At 57.6% G+C, this 19,845-nt stretch overlaps 1 protein-coding gene across 5 annotated transcripts; it reads right to left on the bottom strand.

Moving 5' to 3' along the window:
* Window positions 1-2,985: 2,985 nt before the first annotated feature.
* Window positions 2,986-19,558, bottom strand: LOC144724225 (uncharacterized). 5 transcript variants are annotated; one of them, XM_078603177.1, is made up of 16 exons: window positions 18,442-19,558; window positions 18,060-18,221; window positions 17,064-17,117; window positions 16,897-16,947; window positions 15,886-15,939; window positions 14,669-14,722; window positions 14,169-14,222; window positions 13,437-13,490; window positions 12,715-12,768; window positions 12,515-12,568; window positions 10,146-10,163; window positions 8,981-9,165; window positions 8,231-8,323; window positions 7,204-7,408; window positions 5,270-5,616; window positions 2,986-4,931 (listed from the first exon to the last, which is right to left on the bottom strand). In XM_078603177.1, exons 1-16 carry the CDS (start codon window positions 18,575-18,577, stop codon window positions 4,788-4,790), a joined length of 1,719 nt encoding a protein of 572 aa, XP_078459303.1. In that variant the 5' UTR covers window positions 18,578-19,558; the 3' UTR covers window positions 2,986-4,787. The 5 variants fall into 5 exon arrangements, with proteins under 5 accessions (XP_078459303.1, XP_078459304.1, XP_078459305.1 ...); XM_078603178.1 differs by having other exon boundaries at window positions 7,204-7,381; XM_078603179.1 differs by lacking the exons at window positions 16,897-16,947; window positions 17,064-17,117; window positions 18,060-18,221; window positions 18,442-19,558 and adding an exon at window positions 16,250-16,339.
* Window positions 19,559-19,845: the final 287 nt, after the last annotated feature.

The following is a 19,845-nucleotide window of genomic DNA, read 5'->3' as shown; positions in this document are numbered from 1 at the left end:
GCAGCATTGTGAGTTCACCCGCAAGGGAGAACTCTGGACCGGTTTCGACGCTGCAGTGTCTAATCAGCAGGGTCGGGCTTTGCCGGAACCCAATTTTGTCGAATCTCCAGATGTGTACAGAAGGTCCTTTGTGTGCAGACTGGAGGTGGCGTGCACAGGAATACATCATGAAGTGGAGTCTGTAAAACATTTTCATCGGGACACATTTCGAATGTGATGTGTATCAGGCCCCATGGCATATCAAGTGCGAATTCCATTTCCTATCCGCTCTTCTTCTCCGGTCTGTGTGCATGTGTGTGTGCGGTGTGAAGAAGGCCCATTGTCCGAAACGTCGCGGCGTTACTGACGTGCGTGCTGAGTGTCCGTGTTGGCACCGCTCATTGTCGACGTGCATGGCAGCAGCAGCAGCACCGGAATCTTTGAGTAATCGGCTGCGTGTGTGTCTGTGTGTGTGTCTGTATGTGTGTCTGTGTGTGTGTCTGTGTATGTGTCTGTATGTGTGTCTGTGTGTGTGTCTGTGTGTGTGTGTCTGTATGTGTGTCTGTGTGTGTGTCTGTGTGTGTGTCTGTGTGTATGTCTGTGTGTGTCTCGCTGCATCCACGCCGCGTGTATCCCTGCTCTTCTCTGCGTGTGTCTGTGTGTGTGTCTGTGTGTGTCTGTGCGTGTGTCTGTGTGTTTGTGTGCGTGTGTGTCTGAGTGTGTGTGTGCGTGTGTGTCTGTGTGTGTGTGTGCGTGTGTGTCTGTGTGTGTGTGTGCGTGTGTGTCTGTGTTTGTGTGCGTGTGTGTCTGTGTGTGTGTGTGCGTGTGTGTCTGTGTGTGCGTGTGTGTCTGTGTGTGTGTGTGTGTGCGTGTGTGTCTGTGTGCGTGTGTGCGTGTGTCTGTGTGCGTGTGCGCGTGTGTCTGTGTGTTTGTGTGCGTGTGTGTGTGTGTGCGCGTGTGTCTGTGTGTGTTTGTGTGCGTGTGTGTCTGTGTGTGTGTGCGTGTGTCTGTGTGTTTGTCTGTGTGTTTGTGTGCGTGTGTGTCTTTGTGTGTGTCTGTGTGTGTGTGTGTGCGTGTGTCTGTGTGTGTGCGTCTCCACATGTCGCGGATGGAGATTATTCCGCTAATCGCGCCACTCTCTGCGCGTGTGATCACAGCGTGCGAGTCTTAATCATTCTCACCACCCCCCGTGATACATTTGTCTCGCATTCAATAATCACACTCGGCCGCGCTCCGACACGAGGGATCGAGCTCTCCTTAGAGACATTTCTCGCGCTGGAAATTACCACAGCGTTGGCGTTAATGCTGCGGCTGCCGGTTACGTAAACAGAGAATGTGTTGTCGGATGTTGGTAATTGTTGGCAATTTGTTGAGGCGCGCGAGATTGCGGAGTCCTGGAGTGGTGGCGCAGTGCTTGGGGCGGTGCAGCGCGTGACCCGAGATTTGATTTCCGGGACACGGCCAATGTCACCCTGGTGCCTCGTGCGACAGCTGGACCGGTGCCGTGTTATTGTTTACAAAAGTTAGGAAGGAGCATAGGCGGAGGAGAGAAAAAGGAAAGGGACGCGTTGGCCTTGAGCAGGGGACGGAGTCGACAACACGGACGGCTGGCTGGCTGGGTGTGGGGGGGAGTCAGCAGGGGGAGTCGTGAGCGACGAGGAAGGCGCAACATCGTGAGTTGGATCACGGCGTGGCAACCCCCAAGATGAGGAGGTCACGACTCCTTCACATTCCTGCGTTGCGGCAAATTCGCGTGAAGGGGCCGAGGGCACCGGGCGGGGTTCCCGCGCCGCCCAGAGCGCCACCACTTGTGTGGTGAACAAGCGGGGCAGTCGTCATCATCATAGCCACTCGGCTACGGCGAACCCGTGATTGCAGCGATTAGAATCACCGCAAACGCCGCCGTCTATGGCGTTACGGAGCTTGGCGTTTAAAAAAAACACACGAACAACAGAGAGTCGTTTGTGTTCCTCGACGCCAATGCAATCACGACTCCCCCCAACCCACCCCGCCGCAATTATTCGGCCGAGCAAATTAGACGGCGCCTCCAGCGATGTAACACGCGCACACGCACGCACGCGTGTGCCCCGGGCAGCAGGCCCAGCCGGCGGCGTGCGGTGTCAAGGGCTCTCTGGTCACGGCGCTCTCGCTCGGAGTTTGTTGCGAGCCGCAGTGCCGCGGGGGGCTGCGCCAAACGCCGGCGCGGACGCACGGGGAAGGCAGCAGCGGCGGCGGCGTCTGGTGGCCAATCACGCGGAATGGCCGTGCGAGCTACGCCCGGCGCTCCCTGCACCGGCGGCGGTTGTTGAGGGTCGAGCCGGGGCAGAGGGCTGCCGCTGTCCTCATCGGGGTCACGGTTCGCTGTTGCGAGTCGTCCGCTCAATGTGCGGTGTTGGTGCCCTGGGAGATTGACGGCTCGGGCAGGGCCGCCGGTGATATCATTCAGCACCGATGTTCACCGTGGCCAGGCACCCGGCCAGATGAGCCCAGTGAGATACGAAGAAGCCCTGCACCCTGACATGTGCGCTCTCCGCGATTGTGAAACAGAGCCTCATAGCTCTAGATGTGAAGCTTTCGTGACTGCAAGGTCATACTCTTAGGTTTTTTCGGTAAAGTCACGTGGGTAAATCACGACGTTTCGGAATTAATACCCTCGACGGGGAGGAATTTCACCTATCTGTTAGAGTTTTTAAATCTAGCTGTGACGATCCCACCTGATGACGGAGACTTGTGTTGCCTCCGAAACGTCGTGATTTACCTACGTGACTTTACCGAAAAACCCTAAGAGTATAGCCTCATAGCTCGTCGGATTCCTCCAGTCTCGAAACACACTCAGATTCCTTGTGGTCGTGGGCGTCTCTGATCCACGCGTCACTGTGTGGCCTTCATCCGAGCAAGACACCAAGGGCTTGTTGGCCTTTACCGAGATGGGACTCACAATGTCACCTCACCTCACCTCACGAAGACTCACATTGAAACATAGAAAATAACACAGTATCATTAGTATTAGTTGTACAAAGTTATCAATATTTATTCTTTAAAAAATTAAACCGTGTCAAAAATACCCAACATTTTACAAACAGATAATAAATATAACGAGGTAAAGTAGAATGTAACGTTACTTGGCAGACCACCTATGTTACACACGGTATGCAATAGGGTCTGGCAGGGTGGTGGTGCATTGCTAATACTCGTGCCTCGTAGTGAGAAGCCGCTGGGTTCGATTCCTGACTCGGGTGCCTTCCTGCGTGGAGTTTCTATGTTCTCTCGTTCTGCTAAATCACCGTGTAACTGGTATTGGCCCAAACCTCCCACTGCTGAATAATTACCAGCAAATGACTCGACCGGGATCACAGACATACACAGCAACAACGTTGTCCTCACCATTGGAACCTCATTTGCCAGTAAAAAATATGATAATTGGTTTTTTACCCTTCTATCTGGTAACAAAACTGACACCTTTTTTGTGAGACTAGGCTCTAAGGAAAGCTGTCTCGGGTGTGGACCAATCAACTTCAAGGACAGTGCACATGATCAGAGTTATGTTTTTTGTTTGCATTATGGCTGCAGGTATTGTGGTCTACGTAAACATGACTCTTTGTAAAAAAGGTGTCAGTTTTGTTGCCAGATAGAAGGGTAAAAAAACAATTATCAACGTTGTCCTCCCCTACAGCACAACACGTGGCAGGACACTCCGAACAAGGAGTGGTGAGACTCGGCGAGGCTTTGCCATCTCATCTTTCACCCGCCCCCCATCTCTAATAAGCCTCCCGTTTCACACCCGAACCCCACAAATCTTAAACTCACTTAGAAACCTCCTTTCTCCCCCCTTCCCCCCAACGCCCACTCCTCGTTCAGTCCTCCCCCTTCCAACATCATCTCGAGCCTCCCCTCGCCAATTTGTCTCCATAAACGCCCCCCCTCCTCCTCTTGTCACTCCCGGGGGGCATCGTAACGAAACTAACACAGCAGCACTATGCCTGTGGGCAGTCGCACAACAACCCTCGGGTCAATACCTCCTCACATTGACGCCGATTTTAATTGTCTTCATGCAACTACCGGCAGGTTGTCCGTCTAATAAACGAAACACATTTCGACTCTGACAGGTCTCGGTTTACAATGGGCACATTTATACTACATTTTTGTATTAAAAAAAAACCTGGTGTTTTAAATAGATACCTGCGTGCCGAGCGACGCGCGGCCTTGACGGCGTGCGTGTAACGAGCGGAGTATTGTTCGACGCTCCGCTCGCGCGAACGTCGCAAAACGTTGACGAAGAATGAGCCCATTACCAGCACCACTAAAGACAAATAGCCCCCATATAGCCTCAACAGACTGTTGGGGCAAGTGCTGTTAGCGAGTAACGCCTACGAAGGCCGGCACGGCACACGAGGGGGTGAGTGACCAGCACCACGCCTGCCCGCCCTTGTCTCCACAGTAAAGATGTTTACACAGCGCGCCAGGGACTCATTTGAGGCTGAGTCAACCGAGGAGAGGCCCAGGACCGATTCATATCATCGTGACTGGTGTTGGCCATGAGTGGGAATCAAACTCGGGATGGCCGGCAAACCGCGGCGCCACCACCACCACCACCAGCGCCACCACCAGCGCCACCACCAGCACCACCACCAGCACCACCACCAGCGCCACCACCAGCGCCACCACCAGCACCACCACCAGCACCACCACCAGCGCCACAGCATCCCTGCTGCCCCTCAACCACAGCAGCCAACGCTCCTGCTGCCTCCTCCCCCCCACCTCACCCGCACATTGCTGCCCCCCCCTGCCCCCCTCCCCTGCTGCCCTCGCTAGAGGAAGCACAGAGGTCCCAGCGAGAGGGCGACCCCCCACCGGCGGGGCCCCCGAAGGGGCATGGCGCGGATGGGCAGAGACTCCGTGCTGCTCGTCGAAACGACGAGGTGTAGGACGCACACCTCGTCCCGCGTTGCGGCCTGCACGCACGCACGCATGCACACACACGCACCCACACATACCGACACAAACGTGTACACACCCATGTTGCAAACTCCTAAAAGTGGAAAGCAACGATCATGGTCATGATCAGAATGACAATGATATCGATGTTGTATGTATGTTGTACTTCTTTCGCACCGTACGTAGCCAACCGTGCTAATTCCTAAATGCGATGATTGCGACATCGACGATGACCATGAATACGACAATCAAATGACAAACAATGATGTTGATAACCACAAATGATAATGATTGTGATGACCGAAGTACAATCATGGCGACACCGGCGATGACAACGAAGATGACGACACGGCACCTGCGTGCAGTCGCGACGCAGCACGCGGTAGGCATCGTGTCCCGGCCCAATCTCGGTGCCGTCGTCTCCCACGAGCGTCGGCCCCTCTTCCACCTCCTCCTCGCCCCCCTCGGCGCCCCCCGTGCCGCCCCCTCGCGTGGTGGCACGGACGTGCTGCCACGCTCGCCCGCTCCGGAGGCGCAGGAACTTGAGCTGGACGGTGCCCAGGCCCGGGTACGGCGGGGCCCGCTGGCTCGCCGCCGCACCGCCAACGCCGCCAACGCAGGTGGCGCCGCCGGCCGAGAAGTGGCAGCGAGCGAGCAGTGCGTCGAGCGGGCAGCCCTGGTTGGGGTCGATCCAGTAGTGCCCTGGGCATCGCACGTAGGAGCGTCATCATCATCAGCCGTGGTCTATCCACTTGTGGATGGAGGCCTCCCCTCTTTCAAAGCCGAAAGTCCCATTATCGCACTGGGTCGCTGGCTCGGACCATCCACACCCACTGTCATCACACTGACATTAGCCGGAGGGGACACGGAACGTTACGCCAATGTCACGCCAACGTTGGTCCAACGGTTCTAAACCACACGCCAACGTGGGCCAACGTTGCCTGTTCACTGCGTCCTTCCAAGCTTCCGTAAGGCTCTGGATTGCGTCCAGCCCAAACTCTTAACTTGCAGTGGCGTAGGGTGGTAGGGAATGGGCCCTGGTGGAAGCAAAGAAACTGGGCACCCTCCGCCCCCCTGTCTCTCCGAAGGCCGGAGCCGGGGCCCCTCCAACACGTGGCGCCGGTGCAGCTGCACCGCCTGCACACCCACCGGGAGGGCTCGTTGGGTTCTCCCCGCCACGCGATCGTTGAACCAAATTTTGCGTAATCCGAGTCGCGTGCCGCCACGCGAGACCACCGTCAATCAACTCCCCTCGCTCACGACGAACTCCCGCGTCTCCCGGGTAACGGAGATGGGGGGCGGGCGGGGAGCGGTCGGCGTGGGGGGGGAGGAATGTGGTTGGGGAGGGGAAGTCACGACAGAGAGATCCATTGGGCACATTTATAGAACATTACAAATGCGGATTTTATGATAATCACGTCTAATTGGTACTAACGACCTTTCAGGAAGCGTCTGTGTTTGGGGATGAGTTACGGCCGTGGCTCCTGGAAACGGCGGCTCGCTGCCAGCGGAAGCTCTTCATTAATTAAATAAGTAAACGGTGGCACAAAGTTCATAATACCGGCAACCTTTCCATTTATCTATCACAACAGTGACGGTGCTCTTTTCTTACTGACCGATTTACATGTTGGGGCTCTGGGCCTTTTGCTCAGTAACTGCATAAAACCATTGAGACCACTGCTCTGACGTGTGGCTTCTGGTTGTACCAGTGGCATGACGCGAGTGTGCTGGGCTGTCTGAGTACGTCGTGTGTGTAGTTCTGTCTTTGCACGTGTGTAGTTCGGTGTATGTATGTAGTTCTGTGTGTGTGTGTGTAGTTCTGTGTGTGTAGTTGTGTGTAATTCTGTGTGCGTGTAGTCCTGTGTGTGTAGTTGTGTGTGTGTAGTTGTGTGTAATTCTGTGTGCGTGTAGTCCTGTGTGTGTAGTTGTGTGTGTGTAGTTGTGTGTGTGTATATGTGTGTAATTATGTGTGTGTGTAGTCCTGTGTGTGTGTAGTCCTGTGTGTGTGTAGTCCCGTGTGTGTGTGTAGTCCTGTGTGTATGTGTGTGTGTAGTTCCGTGTGTGTGTGTAGTTCCGTGTGTGTGTGTAGTTCTGTGTGTGTGTAGTCCCGTGTGTGTGTGTAGTCCCGTGTGTGTGTGTAGTCCTGTGTGTATGTGTGTAGTTCTGTTTGTGTGTGTGTGGTTCTGTATGTGTGTGAGTGTAGTTCTGTGTGTTTAACCACTCATTCCGCAGTGGGCAGCGCAGATTGGGTAGACGATTTGTGAATATTCACCGACACCCAGGACTCACCGTCGGCAAGGCCCGGCCGGCACAGCTGCAGCTCGTGGCACGTGGCCGGCGGGTGCTCGCCAACAAGGCCCGGGGGGCCCGGCGCGGACGTGGCCCCGGCTGGTTCCCCCGCGCCGCTCCGCGTGGCCTCGCCCGGGGCCCACGGAGGGCCCCACAGAGGCCAGTCCTCAGGCCACTCCTGCGGGACGATCGCGCCTCGAGAAACCTGGCGCAAAACTCGGGCTGAGTTTCAAATCGAAAAATGTTAAGATTTGGGGAATTTATAAGGACGATTTCGGATCTTTTTGGGGGTTTTATTTTTATCTTGCGCGCTCTGTGGCGTTGTGACGCGTCGTCACGCTCGCAGAAGTGATGCCACCCAACGCCACGCGATGATGATGCCACTCTCCGTAGGAATAAGTATGGAAGCAAGAAAATGTGACCTCGTTTCCTGTGAAGCCAGACTTTGGAATCGATCAGTAACTATTTAATGTTTTCTCACTATTTAATTAATTAATGTAATAAGGTCCCATTTGATTACATTTTTCAGATGAATCTGACGTCCCGCGAGACTAGGGATGTGTTCCCAATTCTTAATATTATTTAAACAGCTTAGACTTAATCTTAAAATTGGGAACGCTTCCCTTCCTCTACCCAGTCGTCGTGGGACAAATTCACGTTCTGGAGATTGCAGGCCCAGGGCTGAATCGCCCGGAGGCACCCGGATCTCGGAAGCTAAGCAGGACTTAGCCGGAAAGCGCTTGGGCGGGTATCCACCTCGCATAGAAGAGGTGCTATAGGTTGCCGCGGGGTATTTTGCAGGTAGCGGAGGTCAGTGCAGCAAGATTCATCGTTGTACTGTACTTCTATGCTCCAACATCCTCCCTTCACTAACCCGCGCTGACCAGCATGGCAAGAGTAAGGTCTAACAACCCCCAAAACCCGTGGGGAGGCCCTCATCCAGCAGTGCGTGTACCCAGCCCCAACGTGAAGGCCGTCTCGAGCGCCGTCCGTTCGGTGTCTCCCCCACACACCGCGCCGCGCTCACCCAGGAGGGCCGTGCCGTAGCGCCAGGGCGGTGGTGTCCGAGTCCCGTCGATGGACCTGCAGGGCCGGGGGGCCCCGGAGGCCCGGGGGGGCCCTGAACACAGACACACGCACGGGAAGAGCGGCGTGAGTTCATGAACTCACGCTGTCCTCCTCCCCCCGCCACCAAATCATCATCATCGTCGTCGCCGCCACCCCATCCATTAATGCCGCGCCGCTCATAAAGCTGTCAAGGGCTCTAATCGGGATGGAAGTGACTGCCTCTGTGTGCACCTGTTAAATACCCGTGGAGACGGCGGCGCAGGAACGACGTGGCCGCGCATGTAATTAATCCCTAATTGCTCTTAACGAGCGGTGGAGGGCCACGGCTGGAGCGCGTGTCTGCTAGCGGCGCGGGGAGCGGCGGCTCCAGCGGTTAGCGCGCCGCACCCCGAACACGGCGACCCGAGCTCCATTCCAGCTCGGGCCCAACACCGGCGATGAACATCGGAGCCGCTCCCGGTCCTGGGCCTTCCGTAGGTTGACTCAGACCTTAAATGACCACCTGGTGCGGTGTGTAACATCGCTACAGGAGAGACAAAGACGGTCGGGTCGGGCGTGGTCCTGGCCACGCCCTCCCCTCGTGTGCTCAGTGTTGGCATTCAAAGGTGCCCGATAACAGTTCTTGCCCCAACAGTGGGTTACGACTCTACGGGGGATCATCTTTGTGCGGTCCGTGCGTGCGTGTGTCCGTGAGAGCGTTGGCACTCACCGAGGGCCCCCTATCCCCTCGCTGGCCCCGTATCCCCTTCTCCCCCTGGCAGGGATGAACACGGTACGAGCGACCCGCACGGCAGCCACGCGTGACGGCGGGAGCGGAGAGACGAGACAACGGTCGGCATTTACACGGCAGAGGAACGCGACCTTCCGGACACTTCGTAGCAAAAACATGCGGCTCTTGTACGAGAGAAGTAAAACAGCGCGACAGATGGGAAAGAAAAATGAAATAAAAAACAATGAATTATAATCAACCACTTTAGGCGTGCGTGGGGCACGCGTAATAACAACCCGGATAACAATGACGATATTCTTTGGGTCTTTCAGTAAAGTCACGTAGATAGGACCGATCTACGTGACTTTACCGAAAGACCCAAAGAATATTAATTCCTGCAGTCGCGAAAGCTTTAAGTCACGATTGAACAGTGATTATAACGTAACAATAATTATTGTATTTTATATACAGCGACATTCGTGCAAGTTGCATCTCAAGACGCTGAAACCGCGTAGACTTTAAATATAGTCTGAGGCACAACACAGAGGCACAACACAGAGGCACAACACAGAGGCACAACACAGAGGCACAACACAGAGGCACAACACAGAGGCACAACACAGAGGCACAACACAGAGGCACAACACAGAGGCACAACACGAACGAGATATAGTACAGGGTATGGAGGTGAACACAGCACGAACCAGTCACCACACCACGGAGACACGACGCAGATACACAACACGAAGCAGGTAGGGTGGCAATTAAACACTGACATTGAGCACTGCTTGGCCATTGGAAAGGAATTTGGAATTTCACACCACTGGCTCAGGGCCGTCAAATGCGCAGGATACGAGCATTGCCCCATACTCAGCCCAGTGGAAACCACTCGCACTGCTGAATATGCATGAAATATATATTCATGGGTTTCACATTATTTTCTGAAAGTAGAAAAGACTTTATGAGAATATATTCTAGATTTGAAGCTTTCGTGACTGCAAGGATTCATACTCTTAGATTTTTTCGATAAAGGCACGTAGGTAAAAAATAATAATAAAATAATAAATGAAAATAACTCAATTAAATCACGACGTTTCGGAGACAACACAAGTCTCCGTCTTCAGGTGGGACCGTCACAGCCACATTTATGAGAATAAACATTTACCTTTTTTCCAAACATTCCCTGGAGGAAGAAAAAAAACACACAAACAATGATTAATAACGATGATGAGAAAAACGACAGAATCACAACAATAATATTCTGTGGTTAGCTATGAAAGCGTCCCCGAGTCTCAAGACTGCTTATCAAGAGGGCGCAGCTACTTTGGGAAGTTTGGCCTTGAATTCCATTTGAAATCGGAGTTGGGCTTTGTGTGGGAGGAAAACCTGTAGGATGAGTGGTGAGTGAGGAGCTGAGAGAGTGAGGGGCGGGGGGGAGTGAGGGCGGGGGAGTGAGGGGCGGGGGGGAGTGAGGGGCCGGGGGAGTGAGGGGCGGGGGGGAGTGAGGGGCGGGGGGAGTGAGGGGCGGGGGAGTGAGGGGCCGGGGGAGTGAGGGGCGGGGGGAGTGAGGGGCGGGGGGAGTGAGGGGCGGGGGGAGTGAGGGCGGGGGAGTGAGGGGCGGGGGGAGTGAGGGGCGGGGGGAGTGAGGGGCGGGGGGAGTGAGGGGCGGGGGAGTGAGGGGCGGGGGGAGTGAGGGGCGGGGGGAGTGAGGGCCGGGGGAGTGAGGGGCGGGGGGAGTGAGGGGCGGGGGGAGTGAGGGGCGGGGGGAGTGAGGGCGGGGGAGTGAGGGGCGGGGGGAGTGAGGGGCGGGGGAGTGAGGGGCGGGGGGAGTGAGGGCGGGGGAGTGAGGGGCCGGGGGGAGTGAGGGGCGGGGGGAGTGAGGGCGGGGGAGTGAGGGGCGGGGGGAGTGAGGGGCCGGGGGAGTGAGGGGCGGGGGGGGAGTGAGGGGCGGGGGGAGTGAGGGGCGGGGGGAGTGAGGGCGGGGGGAGTGAGGGGCGGGGGGAGTGAGGGGCGGGGGAGTGAGGGGCGGGGGGAGTGAGGGGCGGGGGAGTGAGGGGCGGGGGGAGTGAGGGGCGGGGGGAGTGAGGGGCGGGGGGGAGCGAGGGGCGGGGGGAGTGAGGGGCGGGGGGAGTGAGGGGCGGGGGGAGTGAGGGGCGGGGGGAGTGAGGAGCTGAGAGAGTGAGGGGCGGGGGAGTGAGGGCGGGGGAGTGAGGGGCGGGGGGGAGTGAGGGGCGGGGGAGTGAGGGCGGGGGAGTGAGGGAGGCGGGGGGAGTGAGGGGCGGGGGGAGTGAGGGGGCGGGGGGGGAGTGAGGGGCGGGGGGAGTGAGGGGCCGGGGGAGGAGTGAGGGGCGGGGGGAGTGAGGGGCCGGGGGAGTGAGGGGCGGGGGGAGTGAGGGGGAGGGCGGGGGGAGTGAGGGGCCGGGGGGAGTGAGGGGCGGGGGGAGTGAGGGGCGGGGGGGAGTGAGGGGCGGGGGGAGTGAGGGGCGGGGGGAGTGAGGGGCGGGGGAGTGAGGGGCGGGGGGAGTGAGGGGGCGGGGGAGTGAGGGGCGGGGGGGAGTGAGGGGCGGGGGGAGTGAGGGGCGGGGGGAGTGAGGGCGGGGGGAGTGAGGGGCGGGGGGAGTGAGGGGGCGGGGGGGAGTGAGGGCGGGGGAGTGAGGGGCGGGGGGAGTGAGGGGCGGGGGAGTGAGGGGCGGGGGGGAGTGAGGGCGGGGGAAGTGAGGGGCCGGGGGAGTGAGGGGGCGGGGGGAGTGAGGGCGGGGGGAGTGAGGGGCGGGGGGAGTGAGGGGCCGGGGGGAGTGAGGGGCGGGGGGAAGGTGAGGGGCGGGGGGAGTGAGGGGCGGGGGGAGTGAGGGGCGGGGGGAGTGAGGGGCGGGGGGAAGTGAGGGGCGGGGGGAGTGAGGGGCGGGGGGAGTGAGGGGCGGGGGGAGTGAGGGGCGGGGGGAGTGAGGGGGCGGGGGGAGTGAGGGGCGGGGGGAGTGAGGGGCCGGGGGATGGGAGGGGGAGGGCGGGGGGAGCGAGGGGCGGGGGGAGTGAGGGGCGGGGGGGGAGCGAGGGGCGGGGGGAGTGAGGGGCGGGGGGAGTGAGGGGCGGGGGGAGTGAGGGGCGGGGGGGAGTGAGGGGCGGGGGGAGTGAGGAGCTGAGAGAGTGAGGGGCGGGGGGAGTGAGGGGCGGGGGAGTGAGGGGGCGGGGGGGGGGGGGAGTGAGGGGCCGGGGGGGAGTGAGGGGCGGGGGAGTGAGGGGCGGGGGGGAGTGAGGGGCGGGGGGAGTGAGGGGCGGGGGGAGTGAGGGCGGGGGAGTGAGGGGCCGGGGGGAGTGAGGGGCGGGGGGGAGTGAGGGGCGGGGGGAGTGAGGGCGGGGGAGTGAGGGGCGGGGGGGAGTGAGGGGCGGGGGGAGTGAGGGGCCGGGGGGAGTGAGGGGCCGCGGGGGGAGCGAGGGGCGGGGGGGGAGTGAGGGGCGGGGGGAGTGAGGCGCGGGGGGAGTGAGGGGCGGGGGAGTGAGTGGGGTGAGTGAGGAGAGGAGTTGGCTGCCACTCACTGGTAAACCCAGCAGCCCCTGTGACCCGGGCAGACCCTGAGACCCGACATCGCCCTGCAGACAACACAACAACACAAAACATACACAACATAAAACAACACGCACTCAACCCATGATAACACAGGCAGTCAGATTCCACTTTTCTCTGGTGAGTATAGTCTGTGAGTGTGGTGAGTGTACGTGGTGAGTGTATTCAGTACCTGCGGTCCCTTGGCTCCAGCGGTACCAGCTTCTCCAATACCACCCGTGGGCCCCTGCAGATAGACACATACACTGTCACACAAAGATCCCCCGTATAGCCTTTAACAGACTGTTGGGGCAAGTGCTGTCAGCGTGCACCTATGAAGGCCGGCACGGCACACGAGGGGGTGGGTGGTCAGCACCACGCCCGACCGGTTTTATCGCCCCAGTGGCAATGTTTACACACCGCACCAGGTACTCATTTGAGGCTGAGTCGACCCAGGGGAGGCCCAAGACCGGTTCAGATAATCGTTACCGTGAGCGGGAATCGAACTCGAGTCACTGGGTTCGCAACACAGTGCACTAACCGCTACACCACCGCCCCCCTACGTAGACACAGACAATTGTATATTCAAATAAACACACCCACACACACACAGTCACTCACACAGTCACTCCCTGACAGTCACTCACACAGTCACTCACCCAGCCACTCACACAGTCACTCACACAGTCACTCACCCAGCCACTCACCCAGTCACTCACACAGCCACTCACCCAGTCACTCACACAGTCACTCACTCAGTCACTCACACAGTCACTCACACAGTCACTCACCCAGTCACTCACTCAGTCACTCACACAGTCACTCACCCAGTCACTCACTCAGTCACTCACACGGTCACTCAGACAGTCACTCACTCAGTCACTCACACAGTCACTCACCCAGTCACTCTCTCACCTTGGGCCCCGTGCGTCCCTTCTCCCCCGTGGGCCCCACCTCTCCCTGCACCCCCTGACAACGAAATGAACACCGCCTCAAACATGGCAATACACCCCCCCACCCCCCTCAATTCCCCCCCTCCCCCCAGTTCCCCCCATCTCATACCGTCCCTCCAACCCCCAACCCACACTCCGACATTTGACGTCAATTAAAACTTAGCAATTACTCACACAACACCACCACCACGACCACTACCACCACCACCACCACTGACATCATCACCCTTCATGGAGTCAAGGCTGGGATTAGGGTTGGGGTGACAGTGTTCAGTATAGGGATGGGTTAGAGATCGGGATAGGGTTAGTGTTGGGGTTAGGGTTCGTCTAAGGGACAGGGGTGGGGTTAGTGTTGGGGTTAGGGTTAGTCTAAGGCATAGGGGCGGGGTTAGTGTTGGGGTTAGGGTTAGTCTAAGGCATAGGGGCGGGGTTAGCTTTGGGGTTATTTTGAAGTCACCTGGAAACGATTCAGTGGGAAAACAATCCCTGGGTCATGCTCCTCAGGGAATGTGACTTAGCCAAGCAAAACGAGAACTAGAATCCCCCAGAGAGAGCAGGAGAGAGAGAGAAAGAGAGCGGGAGAGAGAGCGGAAAGAGAGAGAGTGTGGGAGAGAGACAGAGGGCGAGGGGCAGCCGTAGTCCGAGAAGAAGAGAGCCTCGCGAGTGGGGGAACGTCCGGCGACATCTCACGCACCCCGGGCCCCGGGGTCCCCGCGTCTCCCGCCTCGGCCCCCGCTCCCGGGGGTCCCTGGAGGAGCAACAAGGGGGGGGGGGGGTCCAAGTTGGTTTTGTTTGTGCGAGGTGAGAAGTCAAGAGAACAGTACGACCCTCATTTGTATGGCGAGTGACCTGGGGTCACTACAAAGACAAAGTCCAGCAATGCGGTAAACAGGAATCGGAGTAAAAACGAACTCGAGATGGAGGACTTCTGACGCGGTGGTCAACCACGATAATGTGAAATACATTTACAGCGAGGAGAGTGAACTCGGACAAATCACTTGAAAAAAAAATGTTCTGAGTAAAATTGAGTTCGAGAAACATCAACGCGGACATCGTAGGGCGATGATTGCACGAGTGTGGACAGCCGTGAAACACGACCACACGTGGTGGGGAGGAGGGACAGAGGTGGGGGTAGGAGATGTGGGGGGGGGGGGGGGAGAGGGGGGGGGACCGATCATGAGCAGGAGGAGTCACCGGGAATCCTGAAGGTCCGGGGGTCCCCTCGCTGCCAACCGGGCCCTGCGTGCCCTGTGGGGGGCACGGTACAACTGTGACAGCTGTTACAGCACAGGTGTTACAGCTGTTACAACACAACTGCTACAGCTGTTACAACACAGCTGTTACAGCTGTTACAACACAGGTGTTACAGCTGTTACACCAAAGGTGTTACAGCTGTTACACCAAAGGTGTTACAGCTGTTACACCAAAGGTGTTACAGCTGTTACAACACAGCTGTTACAGCTGTTACAGCTGTTACAACACAGGTGTTACAGCTGTTACAGCACAGGTGTTACAGCTGTTACAGCACAGGTGTTACAGCTGTTACAACACAGGTGTTACAGCTGTTACAACACAGGTGTTACAGCTGTTACAGCTGTTACAGCTGTTACAGCTGTTACAACACAGGTGTTACAGCTGTTACAGCTGTTACAACACAGGTGTTACAGCTGTTAGAGCACAGCTGCTACAGCTGTTACAACACAGCTGTTACAGCTGTTACAGCTGTTACAACACAGGTGTTACAGCTGTTACAACACAGCTGTTACAGCTGTTACAGCTGTTACAACACAGGTGTTACAGCTGTTACAACACAGGTGTTACAGCTGTTACAACACAGGTGTTACAGCTGTTACAACACAGCTGTTACAGCTGTTACAGTACAGCTGTTACAGCTGTTACAGTACAGCTGTTACAGCTGTTACAGTACAGCTGTTACAGCAGCACGCAGCACCCCCAACCCTCACGTTGTCCAGAACCCGAACTTCAACCTTGGCCTTATGCCTCATGCTGCCCCCACACCAAACCCTAACCTTAGACTTGAACTCTAACCCTACAACCTAACCCTACACCCTACAACCTAACCCTACACCCTACAACCTAACCCTACACCCAAACCCTACAACCTAACCCTACACCCAAACCCTACACCCTACAATTTAACCCTACACCCAAACCCTACACCATACAACCTATCCCTACACCAAAACCCTACAACCTAAAACTACACCGAACCCGAACAATACAACCTAACCCTACACCCAAACCCTATATCCGAACCCTACAACAAAACCCAACACCCTACACCCGAGCTCTACACCATCACCCTACACCCTAGCCCTGTGTCACCGCCCTGACGAACCCCAGGTCTCCGTGGCTCGCGACGCGAGGTGTCTGATTGGCGGCGTCGTTACCTTGGACCCGGGGTGGCCCCCCACTCCTGCCGGACCTGGGGGGCCCGGCTCTCCCTGCAACGCCAGCGCGGTCACGAGCAACGCGGCAACACCAACAACAACAACAACGACGACAATCATCAACAAAAACAACAACAACCGCAGTCGCCAACAAACACACAACATCAACACACAAACACCGCCACATCAACACTGTCAGCGAATCACAACCGTCATCGCGTTACACACCCCCACCAGCCATCGCCATCAACACAATCACCGCCAACACCATCAACAACGCCACCACCTACGACTGCCACCAACCACTGGCTGAAATTAATACCTGCGCACACACAAATACAAAGACCCCCCCGTATAGCCTTACCATACTCTAGGGGCAAGTGCTGTTAGTGAGCGCCTACGAAGGCCGGCACGGCACGTGAAGCGGGGATGGGTGGCCATCACCACGCATGAGGCCGAGTCGACCTAGGGGAAGCCCAGCGCCAGTCGAGATATTCGTCGCTGAGCAAGGATCAAACTCGGGTCACCGGGTTCGTTGCACAGTGCGCTCCCGCTCCCCACAATACGCAGAGACACACACACACACAGCATGTACACACACACACACATACACACATCCTGACATAGGCACCGCCACCCACAGGGCTTCATCTCAGGCAGGTTTGTCTGCGATGACATTGACACACCCGGCACACCACATCCACCAGACCTCTCGCTATGGCTGTGGCTACTCAAGTCTCAAGCAACATACACCAGAAACCCAGCGACATAGACGAACATTCAGTGAGCAACGTAACTATACATTAATATTACAATTACACCCCAAGCTACACTCACCCTGAGCCGCTCACCCACTCACCTGCTCACTCACTCACTCACCCACCCACTCACTCACATACTCAACCAATCACTCACCCACTCACTCACGCACTCACCCAATCATTCACTCACTTACCCACTCAATGACGCACTCACCCAATCACTCACTCACCCGCTCACTCACCCACTCACCTGCGCTCCTCGAGTTCCTGGTGAGCCCCTCCTTCTGTAGCCTCTCTCGCCCTGCACACACGCAGATGTACAAAGACAAAGATCCCCAGTGTAGCCTACACATACTGTCGGAGCAAGTGCTGTTAGCGGGTACCTACCATCTCCTCACCAATCCACCACTTCCTCACCTTTGACCCCGGGATCCCAGCTGGACCCTCGAGCCCTGGCAGCCCTAAAGGACCCTGAAAATAGCGTGCAGACACACACACACGCACACACACACACGCACATACACACAGGAATATAGACTCATGCGCCTGGACTCACATGCATACAAAGTTCCCCCTCCCCCTCGTACAGCCTTTAACAGACTCTTGGGACAAGTTAGCGAGCACCTATTAAGGCCAGCACGGCACACCGGGGGGGGGGGGGGTGTGCGGCCAACGCCACGCCCGATCGCCTTTGTCTCCCCAGTGCGGCTGTTTACACACCGCACCAGGTGCTCATGCAACCTAGAGGAGGCCCATTACCGGTTGAGATAATCGTCCCCGATATTGTCCAAGAGCTTGAATCGACCTTGGGCCGGCGGGTTCGTGGCAGGCCGATTTGGCAATCCGGCACTCACGAAATCAACATCCGAAATGTCGCGCGGCGGCGGCTACGGCGATGAGGGCGGAGGCGGCCACGGCCACGGCGGCGATGGCCACGGCCACGGCGGCGATGGCCACGGCCACGGCGGCGATGGCCACGGCCACGGCGGCGATGGCCACGGCCACGGCGAGCGTCTCGCTGCGTCTCGGCGCCGCGGTGCGGCCTAGAGGGCCCCGCGAGCCGCAGCTGCTAAGGGGAGCACTCACCTGAACCCCCACGCCGCCCACAGGCCCCCACGGACCCCTGCTCCCCGTGGCCCCCTGTGGCACACACACACAGACAAAGGTCCCCCCGTATAGCCTCAACAGATTGTTGGGGCAAGTGCTGCGAGCGAATTGCACCGATGAAGGCCTTCGTCACGCTCAAAGTGGAGATGCAGCGACGGAATCGGCTCGTGTATCGCCTGACCATGAATGATGGTGACGGCTTGTGAGGCCTTAATTCTGCAGTGGATAGATCGTGGCTATTGCTGATGATGATGGTGATCACAATGACGACGGTGATGACTTGTGTTCCATGTACAGTGATTGTACCGGGGATCCTGGGGGGCCCCGGGGCCCCGCCGGCCCCTTGGGCCCCTCCGCTCCCTCGTGGCCCAGCTCCCCCGTCGTCCCTCGGTCGCCCTTTAACCCCCGGGCCGCGTGAGGTCCCCTCAGTCCCCGGAACCCCTTCTCGCCCGCTGGTCCCACAACGCCCTGGGAAAGAACAAAGACAAAGATTCCCCGTGTAGGCTTAGTAGACTGTTGGGGGCAAGTGCCGTTAGCGATGCACCTATGGAGGGGGTGGGGGACCAGCACACCGCGCGTGACCGCTTTTGTCTCCCCAGTGACAAAGGCGGCTTGTGAAGGCCTCCATCCAGCAGTGGATTGAGCATGGCTGCTGCTGCTGCTCATCACGGTGCTGACTATGCATTACCTGGATTCCTGGGGGGCCCCTGTCCCCTTTCTCCCCGACCTCTCCTGGTGGACCCTGTACACGCCACACGGCAAGAGACAACGACGCCCTGGGTAGCCTCGCTCGAGGGGGTGGGGTGGCCAGCACACCCCGCCATGTGTACACGCCACTCAGCGAGGGTGACGCCACCACGCTGCCTGTGCCAGGCTAGGTGCACTTCGGGGCAGTCACGTGCACTGTGGAAGGTGCAGGAGGTCACCAGACAGAGGCACGTGCTATGGCCAACATTGCCTTGAACAGACTGTGTGGGAAAGTGCTGTGAACGAGAACCGATTCAGGCCAACACGTACAGTATTTATAAACACACACCATTTATAGACACGCCACACACACAACACATCTTTGTACACAAAACAAGTAAAGACAAAGATCCGCCCCTCTTGGCCTTCACAGACTCTTGGTGCAAGTGCTGTTAGCGAGCATCTTTTTGAGGCCAGAACGGTACACGAGGGGGTGGGTCGCCAGCACCTCACCCTACCGCCTTTGTCTCCCCAGTGGCGATGTTGACACACCGCACCAGGTACTCATTTGAGGCTGAGTCTACCTGGGGGAGGCCCAGGACCGGTTCAAATAATCGTCACCGGTGTTAGCCGTGAGCAGGAATCGAACTCGGGTCGCCGAGTTTGTAGTGGAGCACGCTAACCGCTGCACCACCACTCCCTTTTATAGACTCGCACTGACACACACTCACACGTATATCCACCCACAACCACACACATTAATAGACACGCACACACTCACACGTGTATCCACCCACAACCACACACATTAATAGACACGCACACACACACACGTGTATCCACCCACAACCACGCACATTAATAGACACGCACACACTCACACGTGTATCCACCAGAGGTGTGGACTCGAGTCATGTGACTTGGACTCGAGTCAGACTCGAGTCATGAATTTGATGACTTGCGACTCGACTTGGACTTGCATAACAATGACTTTGTCCCACCTCTGAGATGTGGACTCGAGTCATGTGACTTGGACTCGAGTCAGACTCGAGTCATCAATTTGATGACTTGCGACTCGACTTGGACTTGCATAACAATGACTTTGTCCCACCTCTGGTATCCACCCACAACCACACACATTAATAGACACGCACACACTCACACGTGTATCCACCCACAACCACACACATTAATAGACACGCACACACACACACGTGTATCCACCCACAACCACGCACATTAATAGACACGCACACACACACACGTGTATCCACCCACAACCACGCACATTAATAGACACGCACTCACACTCACACGCGCAGCCACGGGAGGTTGCTACGGCTGCGGGATGTCAGGAGCGACGTCTCCACGACGTCCACCGCTGCTGCACGTGACGCGTCACGCG

The sequence above is a fragment of the Lampetra planeri genome, chromosome 20 (genome assembly GCF_965212315.1).
Source record: "Lampetra planeri chromosome 20, kcLamPlan1.2.h2, whole genome shotgun sequence".
Lineage (NCBI taxonomy): Eukaryota > Metazoa > Chordata > Hyperoartia > Petromyzontiformes > Petromyzontidae > Lampetra > Lampetra planeri.
This window is presented reverse-complemented; position numbering and strand designations above follow the sequence as displayed.

Bases quoted from the DNA above. Each gene is read 5' to 3' on its own strand.
- LOC144724225 (XM_078603177.1), bottom strand. From the start codon at position 18,577: ATGGCGGGGTGTGCTGGCCACCCCACCCCCTCGAGCGAGGCTACCCAG. The intron at 12,569-12,714 runs GTACTGAATACA...TGTTGTCTGCAG, and splicing joins CTGGAGCCAAGGGACCGCAG to GGCGATGTCGGGTCTCAGGG. The intron at 4,932-5,269 runs GTGCCGTGTCGT...GCGTGCGTGCAG, and splicing joins TGCGTCGCGACTGCACGCAG to GCCGCAACGCGGGACGAGGT.